Below are 18,456 nucleotides of genomic sequence, written 5' to 3'. Positions count from 1 at the left end.
AACCAGTTTAGTGAAGGTAACAAACTTTCATAATGGCTAGTAAATAATTTGATAATGCTTTGTCGATCAGTTTATCCATAAACATTTGGCCTGTCAGGTTTTGTCTGTTCGATAATGCAGCTACAAATTCTGGTAATCTGCTTTGCTTGAAGTTGGCGCATTTATTGACTATTTTGTTCCGTAAACACAACACTGACACACGATAACCTTCCTTTGTCGGTGAGTCAGAGACTGTTCTTACTTCTCATCGACTGTTGTGGCTGCAGACATTTTGAAAATACAGATGTTAACAAAAACATTAATGATGACTCATGAGCATTGTCAGGGGCCTGAAACTGAAGCAGATAAATGAAGCTGATCCATGATTCATTTTTTATTTACGCTTGTGTTTTTCCTACTGAAAAACACCCCTGCTGTGATACGTCAAACACTCACAGCATAAATCTCAATGTTTACTCATGAATAATCAATGGATTAATTCTATCTCTACACATTATTGATGGCACTCCAGCGTCAGTTTGCCATTTAAATTTCTTTATGAAAATTAGAATCCGCCACCAGAGTTTGATGAATGGGTTTCCTGTTTGACATTCTCACACACATCTGCAGTATTCATTTTGTTTTTTTTTCATTGAATAATTCAAACAATTCACGTCCGCCTCGAAGGAGAGCAAATGGCCTTTAATGAAATGCTTAACCAGAAATGTACCAGAATACTTAACAAAATGCTTTGATAGGGAATACAGCCCCGAGCCATATCTGATGCACACACATTAATACTGTTGTTGACATCTCATATACAGTTTGAGTGGAGATTGTTTTACTTTCTTCTGTTTTGAAAATGTGAGTAAACGTCCCACATTACAATCCATTCGTGAGTAAAGACGAACTCAAGTCATCGTTTTTGGCAAATCTTTGGGGGTGTAGCATTGAAAAATAAGCCCAGGTCTCCAGCGTGGTGCTCGTACTCGTCGTGATGTGTGGTGTGGGAAAAAAATAATTATCTTTAACACTGACATCAAGGTAGAATAGATGTCTGACTATTGCATGTCTGCAATTACATTTAGAAAAAATAAATAACATAGAAAGAGACAAACATAAGGAAAACACACCCCCAGTATGCCGGACTGCTGTTTGTTAAAGTAGCATGCTTACACCAGAAAGTGGAATGCTTTTCATTCATTGGCTAAACAGAAAGTGGGTTGTACCAATAGGAGTGCTTTGATGCAAATATGACAAATGCAAAGATGAAAAAAACCGCGTGAGGAAATTAGTAAAGTATCGAACCAATAACAAAACTGCATTCACATAATTCTTATAAGAACTTTCAGTACCAGACAGGCGATGTTTTTCATGTGTCCACCATACACTCAATTACACAAACACACACACACGCACACAGATTGATGGATGGAGCCTGTATTATGGCTCCAGTGTTGTGATATCATCTTAGTCAGTGTTCGTCTGGATACGGGGCCCCCGTCAGGTAGCCGTTGGTCCCGTGACTTTTGTTGGTGCCGTTGGTGGCGCTGCTGTGGTGCTTCTGACTGGGCGGGGGGCTGTCGTCCTCGTCAGAGCTGGACTCGATGTCGCTGCGGTCGTCTTTAGACACCTGCAGAAGCGAGAGGGACGGGGGTCGGAGATTAGATTTTCTTCTCATTAAAATTCTTGTCTGAGTCATTATCTGTGGCAGCCATGCATGATGGTGTTGCAAATGGGCTTTTGCATATCAGACAAGGGAGGTGTTCTGCCAATCAGTATTTGCCAGCACGCCGCAAAAGCCATAAAATCAATTTGCAAACTTAAAATATGGAGAAGTAGAGCCGTGACCTTTATTTTTCTGATAGATCGTTTAATTGTTTGTCTGTAGAATGTCAGAAAATAATGGAAAATGACCCTTGTGATTTCCCTGAGCTCGGGACTGGTTTATCCTTCAATGTTCAATTTGGAAGGAATTAAAAAGAACAGCAGCAAATTCTAACGCTTGAAAGACCAGTAACATTGAATGTTGATAAATGATTCATTGTTAAACAAAAAAAATCACAAAAAACTATAATTATAAAATATATAATATATTTAACATGCCAGGTGTAGATCCAGACATAATCAAATACTCATGATTTATAAATAAACTGATGTTTGCAGGAATACCAATAAAAACCTGGGACAAATGGTAACGATGAGATGGAAGATTAATGGAAGATACTGTTAGCTTTAGCAACATGCTCACAATGACTATATTTAGCATGCTAACATTTGCCAATCAGTTTTGTATTTGATTATAAATCAAAGTGTTAAAGGAGACATATTATGTCTTTAAGTCATAAAGTGTTATATTGGTTTTTGTAGAAGTTCTGCTAAGTTAAAAAGAGAGTCTGCGGTAAGGTGACCTCCTCTCCTCCACAGAAAACTCTGCTCTTGAAGCTCCTGAAATGCTTTTACCAGGGGGGGAGGGCATTTCCTACACACACCGGAAGCAATCGACCAATCAAAGCACACTCTGCCTCATTGGGGGGGGGGGGGGGGCCTTAAAGAGACAGGAGCTAAAACCAAGCGTTTCAATCAGAGACTGAAATGAACATAATATGTAACTTGTAAACAAATTCAAATCTGACCTATTGAAAAGGTGAAATGGTAGAAGATCACCATGAGAACATGAAGTACTTGTACACTATGCAAATCTAATTTCTCCTTGAGATTTTTCAGTCTGGACCAATAGGGTGGGCTGACCAGCGGACTGACACTGCTGTCCCTGGAGCCCTGCTGCTGGTGGGGCTAAAGATGCACTGATTGGGTGAGAGCTGACTGACAATCAGGATCATGATGGATGCGATGATGACATGGCTGCTTGAGAAATGAAAATGTAAGATAATGTAAGATACACCACGTGGATTGAGCTGCTCCTACTTACATGTAAGGGATTCCATTTTCCCACCTTGAAGGTTGCAGGTTAGCATAGAGAGTAGAAAGTGAGAGTCAAAAGAGGCGATTGAACATGCTGCACAGTATATATATATAGACGTACTAGCAGCATTTATACCGGTTCTTGCATGAACCGGTATAAATGGAAGAATTAATGTGGTTAAGACACAGAAGAGGATCTGCAGTGACTCACCTTTCCTTTGGATATGGCTCGGCACGCTGTCTTCACTATGAGGTAGGACCAGAAGGAGTGAAGAAGCTGCAGCAGGATCAGGAGCAGGTTGAAGACCCACCAGGACGGGTAGGGCCCAACGATCTCCCAACTCTCAAACAAGGTGGTGTTTAAAATCCTTCCATAGCAACAGAAGACAAGGGAGAGAGAGAGAGATAATTAAACACAAGGATTAAAAGCACGCTCTTTGAGTGGGTGGATTACTGTGCATTCCTGAGGAGCAGGTAGACAATGAAATGAAACGAGGACGGCTCTGCTCCAGCTCTTTGTCTTTCACGGAGCATCTGGCCTCTAATGAAGCATTCATAGCACAAATAGATGTGTGCAAGTTATATTTATAGTTGCTGATGGTTAAATACATGTACATCAATAAATCAAATGCCATAAAGATCAGCCGGTGGAGTAGAAGCATCGTCTGGCTCCATTACGCACAATCAAACATTCAAGTATCTGGGATAAATGTATCCCTCGGCCGATTCTTCCAAACGGCTGTGTGTGAATCATACTCCAGATACTGACGCCATGGCAACAGCTTTACAGTAATGACAACTTTACTACCAGTGTGGTCAGGGCTGACTAAAGTGTGGTGTAGCATCATCATATTCTAATGTGGAAACAAATTGGGAGAAGAGTGGGGTGCCAACTATAACATTTTTTTTTAAATACTTCCCTTGAGAATAGAACTACTTATTAAAGACAACAAACTTGAATCTAGATGCTGGAAATAGCCTTTTTGTGCCGATCAAGTATCGAAGGTATCGACACAGAGAAGCAGCCGACTGCTGTGGCCCCGATTTCGGCAACTAAATCACGTCTCCCTTCACTTGTGAGAGGCGTGAGAACACTGCTGCTGATGACTGTGAGATGACTGCTGCACACACTTACAGGGGCCAGAACTGATTAGTGGTAACCCTGCAAATGTCATTACAATCATGATAATTGGCATTCATCAGCTTCTGCAATTAGACTTTCACTGTGGCTAAAACAAAGCAACAGGAAGTGAATTCAAATATTTAAATCTGCCTCTGTTGCACAGTAATTTGGATAAATTAGCAACAACTTGAAAATCTTGAATGAAAACAAAGCAATGTTTAAAATGAGAAACTAACACAATCAAAATGATAAATAAATAAAAAAACATGGATGTTTAAAGAATCAGGGGAAACTCTAGACAGTGTTTTCTATGATAGAGCTATAACCATAATGATCGGCTTTTCATTTGTTGATTTTGCTTGGATTTCTTTTGAGAGGTCCGAGCTGCCGTATCCATAGTAACCATTTCTTAGCAACAAAAATTCACAGAGATGTGTCTGAACTCCAAACCGTTGAGGAGAAAGTAGTTTTAAAAAAAAAGGCACTGAGCTCTTCATGGGCTCTGCTCGTCCATTTTCAGGGATGGTCGGCAGAAACGTGCAGACAAACTCGCATCTGCTGCACAGATACCCCAAGAGGAAGTGTGGTGAGTGAGCAGCACTTACCAGACAGGGTAAACCCCCAGTCTGGAACTTATGAAGAGAACTGCAAACATTGCAAACAGGAGGTTGCACAGAATCTGACATTTGGCATAGTTGGCCATCTTGGCAGCCTAAGGAAAAGAAAATCTACAGTTAATGTTGATGTAAACAAGTGGTTGAATATAGTATCATAATTAAAAAGCTTGTCTTTTCATCATATTACTAAACTAAATCAAATATAATTGCATTGTAACTTGCTAATTCCACCTGCCTTAATGGAGCATCTTTTCATTATAGCTACATCATCTTATATTTATCTTGGTTCCCACACATTATTTCATTTTATTTTACCAGTATTATACTTGTACGCCAATCTACTCTATGCTTAAGCTTGGAAAAGTAACATATAGATAAATTGTATATTTGAATAACGATGTTCCAAACCCTCCACCCACACAACCAGCCAGCTGCGCCCACGAGTCCTCCTACAGTATTTCATTCTCCCAGCCGTCCTCACCTCTATCAGCACGTCGGCTGCGTCGTGCAGACACATGACCAGAGTTCCCACTCGGGCCATGTTGTTCACGTAGGAAAATGTGATGAGGGAGATCGTCGCCACGTGATGAAGGAACATGATCAGGAAATCCTAGAGACAACAGTTATACCAAAAATAAAAGGTCACACAACTACAGAGAGTACTTTTAAAACGGGTTCATGGCTGTCGGGAGTCACTGCATGCAGGACAAACCCAGAGCTTCTAGTACAGTACAGCATTGAGGTAAAAGTGAAAGGGAACTGTGTGCACACACTGTGGCCTTGGAAATTCTGTGTTTTCAAAATGACAAGGCCCCTACTGCTGACTAATATAAACTGAATTTTGTGGAACCAATGTAGAACACAGTGGAGCCTATTTTCAAAGCAGCTGGAGGAAGCACTGCACATGTTTATGGTTTCACGGCCTTGAGATGCACATGTGATTATTGCATGGAGCTGTTTTGGTGGGGCATGCTCGACATGTGCCGGTGTGATTTCACAAAGCTGTTTAAAAGATGACACAAAAATGATAAATCACCACTTACACAAACATAGAATGTACATCCTTAGTGTTTGAACATTTTGTTGCTGCAAATTTGTCTGATTCTGCCATTGTGTCTGTAACATACTGTATCTATAGAGGAACATGCAGATTATTTAGTGAAATACCTGACAATACCACCAAGTAAAAATACTTTGGTACAAGTAAAAGCGATACATTGAAAATGTTTCTAAAGTATAAAGTCAACAAAATGTACTTCAAGTATCAAAAGTAATCAATGCAGAAAAATGTCCCCGGTTTAATCATAAGACTATTATTACTGATGCAAAAATGTTTGTGGAGTATTTTACTGTTGTCATGGTGGAGATATTTGTAAATGAATTAAGATGCTGTTGGGTAGTTTAATCTTGAAAAAACGTCATATTTCATAAGCTCATCAAATATGTTTTGTTCACAACCTCTTAATTTGTAACTAGTGAGTAAAGATGACAGATAAATGTAGTGGAGCACAAGATATAATATTTTTCCTCTGAAGAATCGAAAAAGTGAAGTATAATGGGGCATGAAATTAAAGGAAGTGCAAATTTAAGTACAATTCTTGAGTAAATGTTCATATTTATTCTATGCCACCAGCTGAGTCGATCGCTATTGTGGCTATAATAAACATCTATGTATGTATATTCAATATATCCGTCAGTGTAGTTTTGGCCCCGTCTAGGTAGGAGCCCTTCTCTTTGGAATTTCCCACATACAGCTCCTATGGTTGACTATATGGATGCAGACAGGCGGCATGGGGAAACATTCCTCGAGCAAATCTTTAGCTACTCAAATTCCTCAGCTCAAAGTGAACAAGCACCGGTCCAAAGTAGCGAAAGAATGAAAAGGAGGATGAGACGAAAAGGCGATGATGCAAGATACAGAATGAAAGCGAGGCGAGAGTGTGCAGGGAGAACATACTGGAATTGGCAGGGGGTGAAGAGGACCTCCTCAGTGTAGTACTGTGCATGAAAAAACTGAAAGGAGAAACAAAAACAGACAACATGCCAACAGTCAACAAAGAGATGACAGAGTGGAGGCATATGCAGCATGGCATCATGGGGGCTGCTGTGAGTGCGGTGAGAGGAGTGTGTTTTGGAGAGGGAGCTGAGCTGGGAATGGACTGGAGACAGGAGGAGTAAGATTATGGCTGGAAGACATGCAAATTGATACTTAATGAACCGTCTCTGATCCTAACCACTATACTCACAGCACTTTACAGTCACATTCACACACACACACACATACAGCGGCTCTATATATAGGACTCCTCTATATCAAGTTTTATTCACACACTGATCGAAAAGCCATCGGGGGTTCAATTTAGGTGTCTTGCCCAAGACAATGGAGGAGCCTGGGATCATAACTTCTGATTGGTGGACGACCTGCACTTCTTCCTGAGCCACTGCCACCCCTACACACATATATATATATATATATATATATACACACCTTTCAAGCTTCATTTACAGCGGAATGTGCATAATACATCTTATACTTAACGGGTTAACACATTAAAAAAAGACATAGTAGTCATATAATGTGCTTTATTAGAGTGTGAATACCTGACCCGAAGCCGCTGGGACCAGCCAGGCTGGGTTTAAACAAATATTTCAAAATTATATTTGAGTTCAAGTCAGTTTAGTTTAATTGGCATCTACTTCCTTATTATTTTTAACTGCACCAGTCTGTAATCGAGGAAAATTGGGAAAAACCTGCCTGTCGGGTTCAGGTCGGGGCTCGGTTAGTTTTCTCTCAGACAGAGAATTAAGTACCTGGGCTGCACTCTAGTGTGTACAGTATGCACCAATTATACATTATATTGTTATATTTTTTCAGTATTAAGTGTGAGTGGGTAATAAGTTAGTAAAGTTAATGATTAAAATGTAAGTTACTGTCATGTATAATTATCGACTGCTTAACTTCAAATACAGTCAGAAAATGTGTTATTTCTGCTAAATGTGTCCTTTTATAATTTTTTGTATTTTATGGCACCATCATTACAGAAGTAGTAATATGTGCAGAACACAAAAGCTGTTACTCGAAAACAAACTCTACACCAACCATAGACTGTAGGACACCATCCATGTCTGTGGAAAAATTTTTATGAAGTTGAACTCAATTTCTGAATGTTTAAAAAAAAAACAACCCTGCTAATCCTTTTCACCCTTGAAGAATTTTGCTATTTCACACATCAGTGAAACTACACTGAGGCCGAAAACCAAATGCCCACAAGCAAAACCCCTCCAGAGTCACGCTGACAGTATGAAAAGACACAGTCGGACAAACTTATGTTGCTTTGTGAAAACACAAAATGCAACTGTCTGTTTTTCAACACAAAAAGTGAATAAAAGAGTCACTTTTTCCTGCAGTGAGTCTTTCAACAAACATCCAAAGAACATGCAGTTTGTCTCGGTGTGACTTGCTGTTGCTCTTACCTTCCTCCTGATGTCTGTGAATTGGGAAAAGAGTAAGGACAGGTAGAAAGACAGCTCCAGTACATAATAATAATGGATGTCCACAGTCAGTGGCTGCATGAACACACAAAGCAACAGGGTTAAAATTACACATCTGACAAGTAGGAGTCATCTCACTGTTATCGTTTAATAACTGAGGAAAACTGCTGTGTTAAAGGGAGGCTCACCTGGTAGGGATAGTTGTACCAGCACTCTTTAGTGTTCCATAACCAGGGAGTCTGCAGAAAATGGAAATATAAAGAAAGTTAAATCAATATGTTTTAACCTTTATGAAACACATAAAACTAGATGAGATTTAGAAATATAAAATATTATAATACGCTGTGATAGAGAAAAAAGTGAATCATTTTTATGCCATCCCTGATGAAATCTCATTTGTTGTATTTTATTCAAGTTAAACAAAGTTGTCAATGAACCCAAACAACCTAAAAAAGATTCTTTGCCTCAAAGTCAGCTAAAATACTTTCAATAAAACCTAGAAAACTCCATTAACGACAATATTAATGCAGTGTCATGGGTTTTATGTAGTTCCCATCCATGCAGCTGGAGTTTAATATTTCCTTGTAATTTCACATCTAACACAGGGATATCAACATGGCCACTAAAAAATGAATAACTCCATTCATAGATTCTGAATGAAATCATGGAGGTTTATAAAAACCTGAATAAATGTTAGTGAGGGATTTTCTTACATACTCAAACCAGAGGAGTTTATATGGGGTCCTGAGTAAGGGCTTGGTGATATTATCAGGACCACAAGAGAAATGGTGTGCTACTTAAGAATGTGTTATAAGCAAACAGTGACCATAGCTGTGACTGAGTTTACGTCTCCTGAGCTGCTCTGCAGACACACTCTATTAATAACGCCCACAGAGAGTGGAGCTGCTGCTGCTGCTGCAGGGACTGACACAAAATGAACTGTTTTCACAAAGTGCTTTGTCATGCAACTTGTTTCTGTAAGATATTTTCCCACTTTCTGCTGTCTCAACTATTGCTCTAGTCAGATACGCTTATGAAATACATCCATTTTAGCTGTATATTTATGAATATCTACTGGACTCATTTGGCACAATGGCCTTAATGTCTGAGATCCAGTCTCTCCTCCTGAACAGCTGCTGGAGTTCAACCTTTCTAAACAGGGATTTATTGGGCTGTAAAACTGGAAATGCTCGAAGCCCTGAACTATTTTCACAAACCAGAATTTAAAAAGGTAGAAATGTTTTGAAAAGAAAAACTTTTCGATGTGGAAAATGTTCAATATGAATGCAGAGATGATATATATTTTTTAGAAAGGTTTACATGCTGTTGTTAACATAAAACTTGCAGTGCAGTTGGTTTGTCGGTACTTTACATGCACAAAATACTTGACTGTACTGTACACTATGTACTTTGATGTATGTTTATGTTATAAAAGTACAGTGCTGCCATTGTGTCGTATATTAATAGTAGCTTATACTGTATATAGAGAGATAAGACACAGATTTTCACTTCTAAAGCTAAGTAGATCTGTAGTTTTTGCGTAATTTGCTAATTAACTTACGAACAAACAAACACAGATGAAAACATAACCTCCTGGGTGGAGGTGATTAAAGGCTCTGGTAGTGGTCAAAGCACATTGTTATGGAGAACCTTTATGAGAGCCACTTCAACAGTATCTATAAAACAAGAATATAGTCATTCTATCAGCAGAACAGTAACAGTGATTGTAATGGACTTAAAGGGTAAAAACTGCTGCCAACAGGTCACTATATTTATTTAAACTGTTATCATTTTTGCTGGCAGACTCTGAGGTGGAGTAACTATTGCAATGAGATAGCATGACCTTATTAGTACATATGTTGACATTGAACTCCAGCAGCTGAAGTTCATGATCAAAAGAAAGACTGAGTAACACAAACTCTGCCTGTTTCATGAAGGGTGTTATTCACTGTAATGTGTGACAGCAGCTTCCCCCTGACCAAATGGTTTCCCTATTCCATTATGAGTGAACACCTTTTGCACTGGACTGTTGTTGACCTCAGTAAACATAGTCCCTGACACCATCACTACTATTGTTCCTGTTCTCTAATGAAGAGACATCAACCTATTCAGAAACCTCATGATTTTTCATAGGTCAAATGACTCATACTAACGTAAACAGTGATGCTCAGGAGGCTGGTGCTCATTTGTCAGGAAGTAAACGAACCTTTTTAAGGAAACGCACTCCGTAGGTAAATATGTACAGATAGAATGTAAATCTCCACCTGAAAGAAGATAAAGAAGAACATGAGGATTTCACAACAACAATGATTTACACACACCACATTTTCCTTTACCATGGTTTGATCTAAATGAAAGGTTACAAAAGGTCAAACACATATTTATTAATTAGGAACATTGTTAACATTGTATAGATAGTGAAGATGGAAGGGTGGATGGGCAGATGGATGAATGTTGTAAAGATTCAAGTGCCATAGACAGAAGCCCTCAGTTAAGCAGTGTGATCACATTTCTTTCTTTCTTTCTTATTCTTTTTCTTTCTTTCTTACAGGTTAAAGATCTGAATGTGATTATTGTGTCATATTGAAATGTTTGGTCCTTATTTATTAAGAAATATAAAATAAAAATAAAATAAAAATCTTTCTTTCTTTCTTTATTATCGTACATTAGCAAGAGAAGCAAAGTGTTTTAATCTCAGAAGAATTGAGAATAACAGAGCTGCATCACACCCTCTAATCGAATACAAATACATTCAAATATATAAACATGACCAGTGGATTTGCAGGCTGATGTAACTTGTGCTGTATGCTGCTTATACAGTTTGTTTCTCGTGTTCACTGCAGCACACTGTGTCGGTCATGCCTCAAATCCAAAATCTGAATGGGTGTGAGCTCCTCTTACTTCCTCCCATCTGCAGAGGAGGGAGACTCACTAAAAAAAATTGGACATTAGTGACACTGGGAAAGTCCTGTCCCAGTCCAGCCTGCTCTGATGTGCTTTATACAACCCTGCACAGAAGTTAGTCACCACAGCTACACCAGTGTGGGGAAAGTGATGATGAGGTCAGAGGCTGGGAAGAGACTGGTTCAGCCGACACCTCAGTGATCAAAGCTTTGCTGAGCAGGGAGATGTGAACATACACCCAACTCATAACAGTCAGCTCCTGGGGGGGAAGGATTTAAGACCAGTCAACTAGCACATCACCTTTCTACACAACTCTGGAGGCTGCATCAGACGAAAGAAAACACAGGCGAAAAACTGACTGAAAGGCCTCAACGACAGACCCTTTGTTGTGTGTTCATTATCCCCAGTGGGGTCGAAGTTATAAGATAAATACTGTGCATGTAATATACCTGGCACGCAGTAAAAACTGTTGCATGGCAACTGGTTCATCAAGCAGGCAGGAGTCTTTTTTCAAGTGCTGCTGGATGGCTGCTATATATGTGCAATCCAAATGACACAACAGCTCACCGTGGATAGATCTGTTTCTTCTGAGATCAGGCACAGATGTGTTTTTTAAGTTCCGTTTCTTCAGATGTGGTGTTGATTTAAAGTGGTTGTAGATTTTATTTTCTGCTCTTTTTTCTGCTCTTGATGAAGCTGCTTCTCACTAACTAGGCTACACTTATAGTTAATTAGTGCTGGTTAGTAACTGGGGTTAAACTGGTCCTGTGTACAACTTACAAACATTTTTGATTTATGTGACACAATGAGAGAGAGCATGTGTGAGCAGTCGTGACACAAACAGAGTTGCCATCCTTTCATAAGAGCTTTTAATTAAACTTAAGACCGTTTTTTTAAGTGGGACAGATCTGCTGATCTGCATCAAACCAAATGTTCCTGTTCAGACTGAACATCGCCTGAGGGAGGAAATAATTGTAAGGGGCAGCTTTGATTGGATGAAATGCTCTGAATGAAACGAGGCGGGCTTTGTTCTGAGTGTAGCACCTAGGATAAAAAGCATCATTGAATTCAGCTTTACTTCTCTGGGTATCTAAGCAGCAGCTGACAGCAACTGTTCTCTTTCAGCTCTTTCAACACAACAATTAATCACGGGGCAGTAACTGTGATCAAAACTCAGAAAGCCCTGATACATTCCCCCCTTCACACTTCTATTACTCTTCAGGCATTAATAACTATCCTTCTCTCCTTTGTACATTTCTCCTACGTGGTTGGATTATGAGGGATGATTTCAAATTGTCCACATAAAAACGCTTGTTAATTGCCAGTTATTTTTAACGTGGTGCCGGAAGACCGAATCATTTTTGAGGGAAAGCAGGGGCGTGGCTGCCGTCTCCCCGGATCATGAGAATGTGTCTCATCGCTCAGCGTGAGTGGAAGAAGCATGTGTTGAGGACAAACATGCTTATTAGCTGTCAGCGTGGTGTCTGAGCGACTTCTATAGGGAGGTGTGCTGGTTGAAACTATGAAAATCGCAAAACCTATTGGTTAGAGGAAGACCACTAATGAGGATATTGCTAATCTCTATTGATGGCATCTATGGATTGCATCCAGGTACTCAGGCTTAATCCTCACACAGTCCAAAGACATGCAGATTGGGATTACATTGATTAGAGACTCTCAATTGACGAGGGTGTGAATGGTTGTTTGTCTCTGTCTGTCAGCCCTGCAACGTGCTGGTCCAGGGTGAACCCCGCCTCTTTCCCAATGTCCTCTGGGATTGGCTCCAGCTCCCACCACAACCCTCAAATGTAAAGCGGTATAGATAATGAATGGATGGATGGATGGATATTGATAGCAAGTTTCTATAGATGTAAAATGCCTTAATTTAAAAAAAAAATGTAACGAGTAATGAGAAATTAAGAGGTCATAGTGTTCATTTTAGTTATAAATACGACATTCTGCTTTGTCCACCCACTTCAAAAACTCGTATTTATTTAACGCAGTCTCTAATTATATCCTGGGCTATTTCTTGCACATGCATAATTATTTTCTACAGACCTGTCATCCCAGTGTTGTCAGATAAGTCTCTGTGCCCAGCCAATAAATAAGGCAGCAAATAACCCGCAACCAATAGTTACTGCTTAATTCTTTACATTTTGGTTTAAAGTAGATACGTTGTGTTGATTAGTGAGTTTTAGAAGTACAGTTAGATGTGTTGTGTTACTTTTGACCAGAGTCAGGCTCAATGTGTCTCCCTGTTTCCAGTCGCGGTACCAGACTAAGGTAACCAGCTGCTTCTAAGAGCATTTGTCAAAACCATTACATTTTATCCACTGAGGCCAAAGATAGATATAACAGGATAAAAATTGTAACTATATTAGTGATATTCAAACTTGTCATATAACTACATAGTCTCTATGTCTTAAGAAGCTGTGAAATCGTATTATTTTGCTCATGATCATTTCTCTGTTCTCAGTGGAAGCGGAGAAGGGAGACGAGAGAAGAAGATGAGATCAGACAGTTAAGAGCTATTGAGGACATGAAAGCAGAATCCTGCCCCAGCCTGTTCTAACCGAGGAGAAGTGAAGAGAGGAGGCGTTCGCAGGTAAAACGACAGTTAAAAAAAACAAAACACTGGGACGTCTCGTGATCTCATGACGCAACTTAAAGTTGCGTCATGAGATCACGAGACGTCCCAGTGTTTTTAAAAGTTGAAAGTTGATGAGTAATCTCTGCCACTGTGATCAAATAATACATCTACACGTCATTTTCATTGTTCTTTCTTGATCTGTTTATAGGTATATAAATGAAATTAGCTGCTCTTAAAAAAATATGTAAACATTCCCTTTTCTTACAATTAGGTGCTGCAGGTTACTTGCAAAAAAAAAAATCAATACTTAAACTTGTTGAAACAGCTTTTTTTTTTTCTTACTTTATACGTTGAAATAAAACAAGGCGGTAACAATAGGTGCTAAAGAAACTCCACGAAGAGTCTTGATTATTACTCGACCAAATGTGCCTGCTACATACTGTCTGCTTAATGAACAGAACAGACAGCAGATCAGCCGTCCTGACAACCGAGAGACAAAGACTGCTATCAGTCTGCAACAGCTGTGCATGAGGGCATAATTAGAGCACAATCGCCGCTCCGAGGACCGAAGCCATCCAACGTTCGGAGAATTGCATCGTAAGCAAACTAAGACAGACAACCTGGCCCGACTACTGCACAGCCCGGAGTCGTCTGCAGTCAATTATGCTCTGGGCAGATAAAGGCTTTGGTGCAATTGTTGCTTAAACAGAATGAATGCAAGCTGAGCATATTTGAAAAGGTCATAAGCATTCCAGTGTGGAAGAAAGACCCTTTTTTTCTTTTTTGTTGCTTTTTCCGGGGTTCCTCTGGAAAGTGGCACTGGGAGTGGAGCGGTCTAATCAGCCGACACTGTCCTCCCCGAGTGAACAGCAGCCCTGGGCTGATCAGAGGCTGTGAGGCTCCCTGGGTTCTCCGACTGCCAGACTGGCTCTGCTGGTGTCAGACATGACTCTGGTCTGACAGCCACGCTCGCTCGTTGGCCTTTAACATCACACTGCTAAGTAACTACAATCTCCCTGATGGCCAATGCTCTACTGCAGATTAGCCGGTTCTCTATTGCAGCCTGAGTGGGTTTGTTGGTTCGCACTGGGACACGTTCGAGTATTATTCCACCGCGGCAGGGGCCACTCATGTTGCAATCCTCATAAGCCATGTAGGAGACGGTGTAAGGGTCGACCAAACCTGAAGTCGCTTCATAAGGACCGGTGAAGGACCATAAGGGGCCGGTGAAGGACCGCAAGAGATTAATTGTTTTGGTAATCAACCAAAAATTCCAAATACTCCAGTATATAAAAGTGAGGATTTGCCATTTTTCTGTTATAGAATTGCAAACTGAATATTTTAGGTGTTGCTCTGACGAGCAATGTAATGATGTCATCCTGCAATTTTGCTGAATAAATGGTGCTCAATTAATCAGCATTGTGATCGATAGTGGAATAATGTAAAAATATTAAATTATAGGCCTAAAAATCACCTTCAAATTACAGCGATCATTTACCTAAGTAAATATGCTGTCATTGTGGATGTGTGCAGCCATAGTGTTTCCCTTCATTTCCATATGGTATGAAAATTAACTATCACTATCACATCAGACCTGCTGTTACTAATGTCCCGTTTTCGTTATTGATGAGTGGTAACGCAGCGAAGTCTATTCAAATCAGTCCTGACCTAAATCTGAACTTCAAACCAACAATGAATTCACATTACACATAACAATATGGCAGACATGAATTTCACTGTGACTGGATACATGTATGTCGGGCACGTTTGTGCAAATTCACTTTCACAAACTTATATATCTGTTGTGGTGTAAATGTGATTTTTCCTTACATGCTTTCACAGAATCGAGCGAGGGTGCTGGGCTTCTCCTGGTTGCGCCGTTGTCTGAACCAGCGCTGGATGGTCCGTACATCCCAGTCGAGCTGCTTGGACAGGCCCTCCAGCCTCTTCTCATCAGGGTGCTGGCGAGGAAGAATAGATATGTTGGATCTAGCTTTCACTGTAGCACAACAGATTATAAACAAGAACAAAGAGAGAACGTGCTCCACCTTGGTTATAGCAGTGAAAACCTTCTCCAGGATAGCGTTGGGCTGTGCTCTCTGTGGCCCGTTGGTTTGGATCTTCAGGCCCATTGCACATGGTCTTGCAATAAACCTGCAAATGAACAAAACTTTATAATCATCATCAACAAAGAGACAATCACTGATGTGAATTACATGTAGGAGCATTTTTCACATTTAGGGATGGGCACAGAAGGTATTCAAATGTCAGGAGGCAACATGTATCTATCACTTCTCTGCTGGTTGTGGGTAACAGTTGTCCTCATCTACTGACACATGCATCTGCTGGTTCTCGGTTCTTATTTTAGTCGACATAGACATGGCAATATGTGGGCCCCTCTGGGCAGCTCAGGAGCTAGAGCGGGTTGTCCAATAACCAGAGGGTCAGTGGTGAGATCCCAGTCTCCCCCATTCTGTTTGCCCAGGTGTCCTTGGGCAAGACACAGAACCTGGAAATTTCCCCTGACGCCTGTGTGCGAGTGATGTGTGAGTGATGAAGTGTACAGTAAAGAGATCTGAGTGGTCATCAAGACAACAAAAACGCTATATAAATACAGACCACTTACAAATTGTGTTCATTATGTGGAACTTGTGGACGGTTGACATTTCCATATGGAATAAAACAGCTGGAAAACTAAATAAGAGCGGGAAGATATTTTCTGCATTTTCGCCATATGAACTATTTTACAGATTATATGCAGTCTGGAAAATGGTAAATTATAAGTTGCCTGTGAGCAGTAATGAAACTTTCTATTAAAATGATCAAATAAGTTAAACTAAGATAGGACTTTAATAATCTAGAAGAAACCTCTTGTGCCACATTCCTCAAGATACAGTATCACATTATATAATAGAATACAGTGAATAAAACAGTATTAAATCTAAAAAATGGGGAAATTTAAATAAAAGTATTTAAAGTATTGAGTGTATTGTATGTTAAATAAAAAGTAATGCAGAACCAGTGACAAATAGAAATGAGAATAAAATAAAATAAGCAAGTTACATGAGATGGTAAACAAATACAAAAGTGGCAACAAGTAGTAATGATAATAGGAGGAAGTATTGATAATGGGAGTATGTAATTTGGAATTTATATAAGTAAGTTACATGAGAGAGTAAACTAATAGTATGTAAATAAGCTCTATTTACACCATTACATGGATTCAATGGATGATTTAGAATTCACACACTTCATTTTCAGGGACAACATTATGAGCATGAGTGAAGGTCTTAGTGTGGAAGTTGAAGGCCTCAGTCACTTCTCCCCAAAGAGCCTCCTGACCCACATTTTGCAGGACGAGCATCATGACTCTGTGCCTCACTGTGTATCGATGATTGCAACAACTGGGTCAGTGGAGTGAATAAATACAGAAGGTATATTTAAAAGGAGGGTCCTGGGTTGTGGGAGTGAGGGGAGAGCACAGCTGGATTCTGTGCAGGTTTACAGTGATAACGTGGCTGCACTGACAGATGCATCAGACTGTGCTGCAGGCCTGCAGAGAGACGGATGATCAGCCCCGGTGATTTGTGGGCTAACCGGAGAAGATGCCATTGTTTGGGTAACAACAGTCTGACTAATAACACAGGAGCGTGCAGCATTTCCATCCGCACAACCAAAAAAAAACCCCAGCACAGCCACCTGGATGAAGATGAAGATGATGGTGGTGGTGGTGGTGGTGGTTGGTGTTTGCTGTGGAACCCACCTTTCAAACACCAGCCGGATCATGAAGATGCAGAAGGCTACAGGACACGCCAGATACAGATCCTCGGCTTGCGGGAACGTCGCCTCGTCCGTGTTTTTTAAGTCAGCCCATGTTACGTTGTGCGGGAGCCAGAAGCGCTCGTTCCAGAACCACGCCAGGATACCGGCCATCTCCCCGCGGCAGACTGTGGGACCGGGTCGAAGGAGAAACGGAGGGCCCCGGAGGTGTCTTCCTGCGGCGATCCGAGCGGAGATATCCGTGTGAGAGTGGTCCGTGTCCGGCTGCTCCCCCCTCAGCTCCCCGCTCCTCTCGGTAGGGAAGTCAATCAGCTCCTGCGCCGCTGATTGGTGCGCTGAGACGTCGCGCAGCAGCACCGCCGCTGTACGTTAACGACGTAATCAAGGTGAACCACAGTTTACATCAATACACTGACACCAGCACTGTTAATCACCAATAAACTGATCATACGTGAATGGGCTTTTTGTTTTCTTTGTTTTGTGTGTTTAATGTTTGTGTTGTTGTTGTTGTTGTTGTTGTTATATCGTGGTGGGAATTCAGTATAATAACGCACACACCATTTGAAGCGTCAACTTGAACGTGTTTTCAAAAAGCCGCACTCCGGCTGATCGTTACGCAGTTTTTGCAGAACAATGAAATGTAGGCGCAGATAACATGGCAACGACGTAGCGACGTTATCCAGGACCGCACAGCTTGGTGAACCACGCCCCCTACCGACAGCTCTCATGTAGTAAACAGTGAGACGTGAATCTGACCTTGATTAATGAAGATGAGTCTGAGCATGAAGTAAGAAGATGATTCAGAATATCAAAAAATGTTTACGTACATTTAGTTTTTTACATGAGTGCACATATTTTCTATGCATTTGACCTGAGGCCTGAGTATATTTTGATTTGGGAGATTTAATAATTGTTTTAGTTGATTGTTGATTTAAAATCTGCTGTCATTTTTTAGGAAATGTTTTTCTGTTGTTTTTACATCTTGTAAAAATATAAATAAATAATTGTAAAGAGGTGTTGTATATAAAAAACAATGAGTACTTTTA

General features: G+C 40.4%; 1 protein-coding gene across 1 annotated transcript; it reads right to left on the bottom strand.

Annotated features, from left to right (window-relative positions):
- Positions 1-660: 660 nt before the first annotated feature.
- On the bottom strand, positions 661-17,792 carry cers6 (ceramide synthase 6). Its single transcript, XM_034573934.1, has 11 exons — positions 17,394-17,792; positions 15,679-15,784; positions 15,461-15,591; positions 10,343-10,400; positions 8,325-8,375; positions 8,119-8,211; positions 5,126-5,254; positions 4,633-4,739; positions 3,116-3,272; positions 2,912-2,935; positions 661-1,612 (listed from the first exon to the last, which is right to left on the bottom strand). The coding sequence occupies exons 1-11, from the start codon at positions 17,561-17,563 to the stop codon at positions 1,454-1,456; spliced, it is 1,185 nt and encodes a 394-aa protein (XP_034429825.1). The 5' UTR covers positions 17,564-17,792; the 3' UTR covers positions 661-1,453.
- Between the last annotated feature and the right edge of the window lie 664 nt (positions 17,793-18,456).

Source organism: Hippoglossus hippoglossus, chromosome 21 (genome assembly GCF_009819705.1).
Source record: "Hippoglossus hippoglossus isolate fHipHip1 chromosome 21, fHipHip1.pri, whole genome shotgun sequence".
Classification (NCBI taxonomy): Eukaryota; Metazoa; Chordata; class Actinopteri; order Pleuronectiformes; family Pleuronectidae; genus Hippoglossus; species Hippoglossus hippoglossus.
This window is presented reverse-complemented; position numbering and strand designations above follow the sequence as displayed.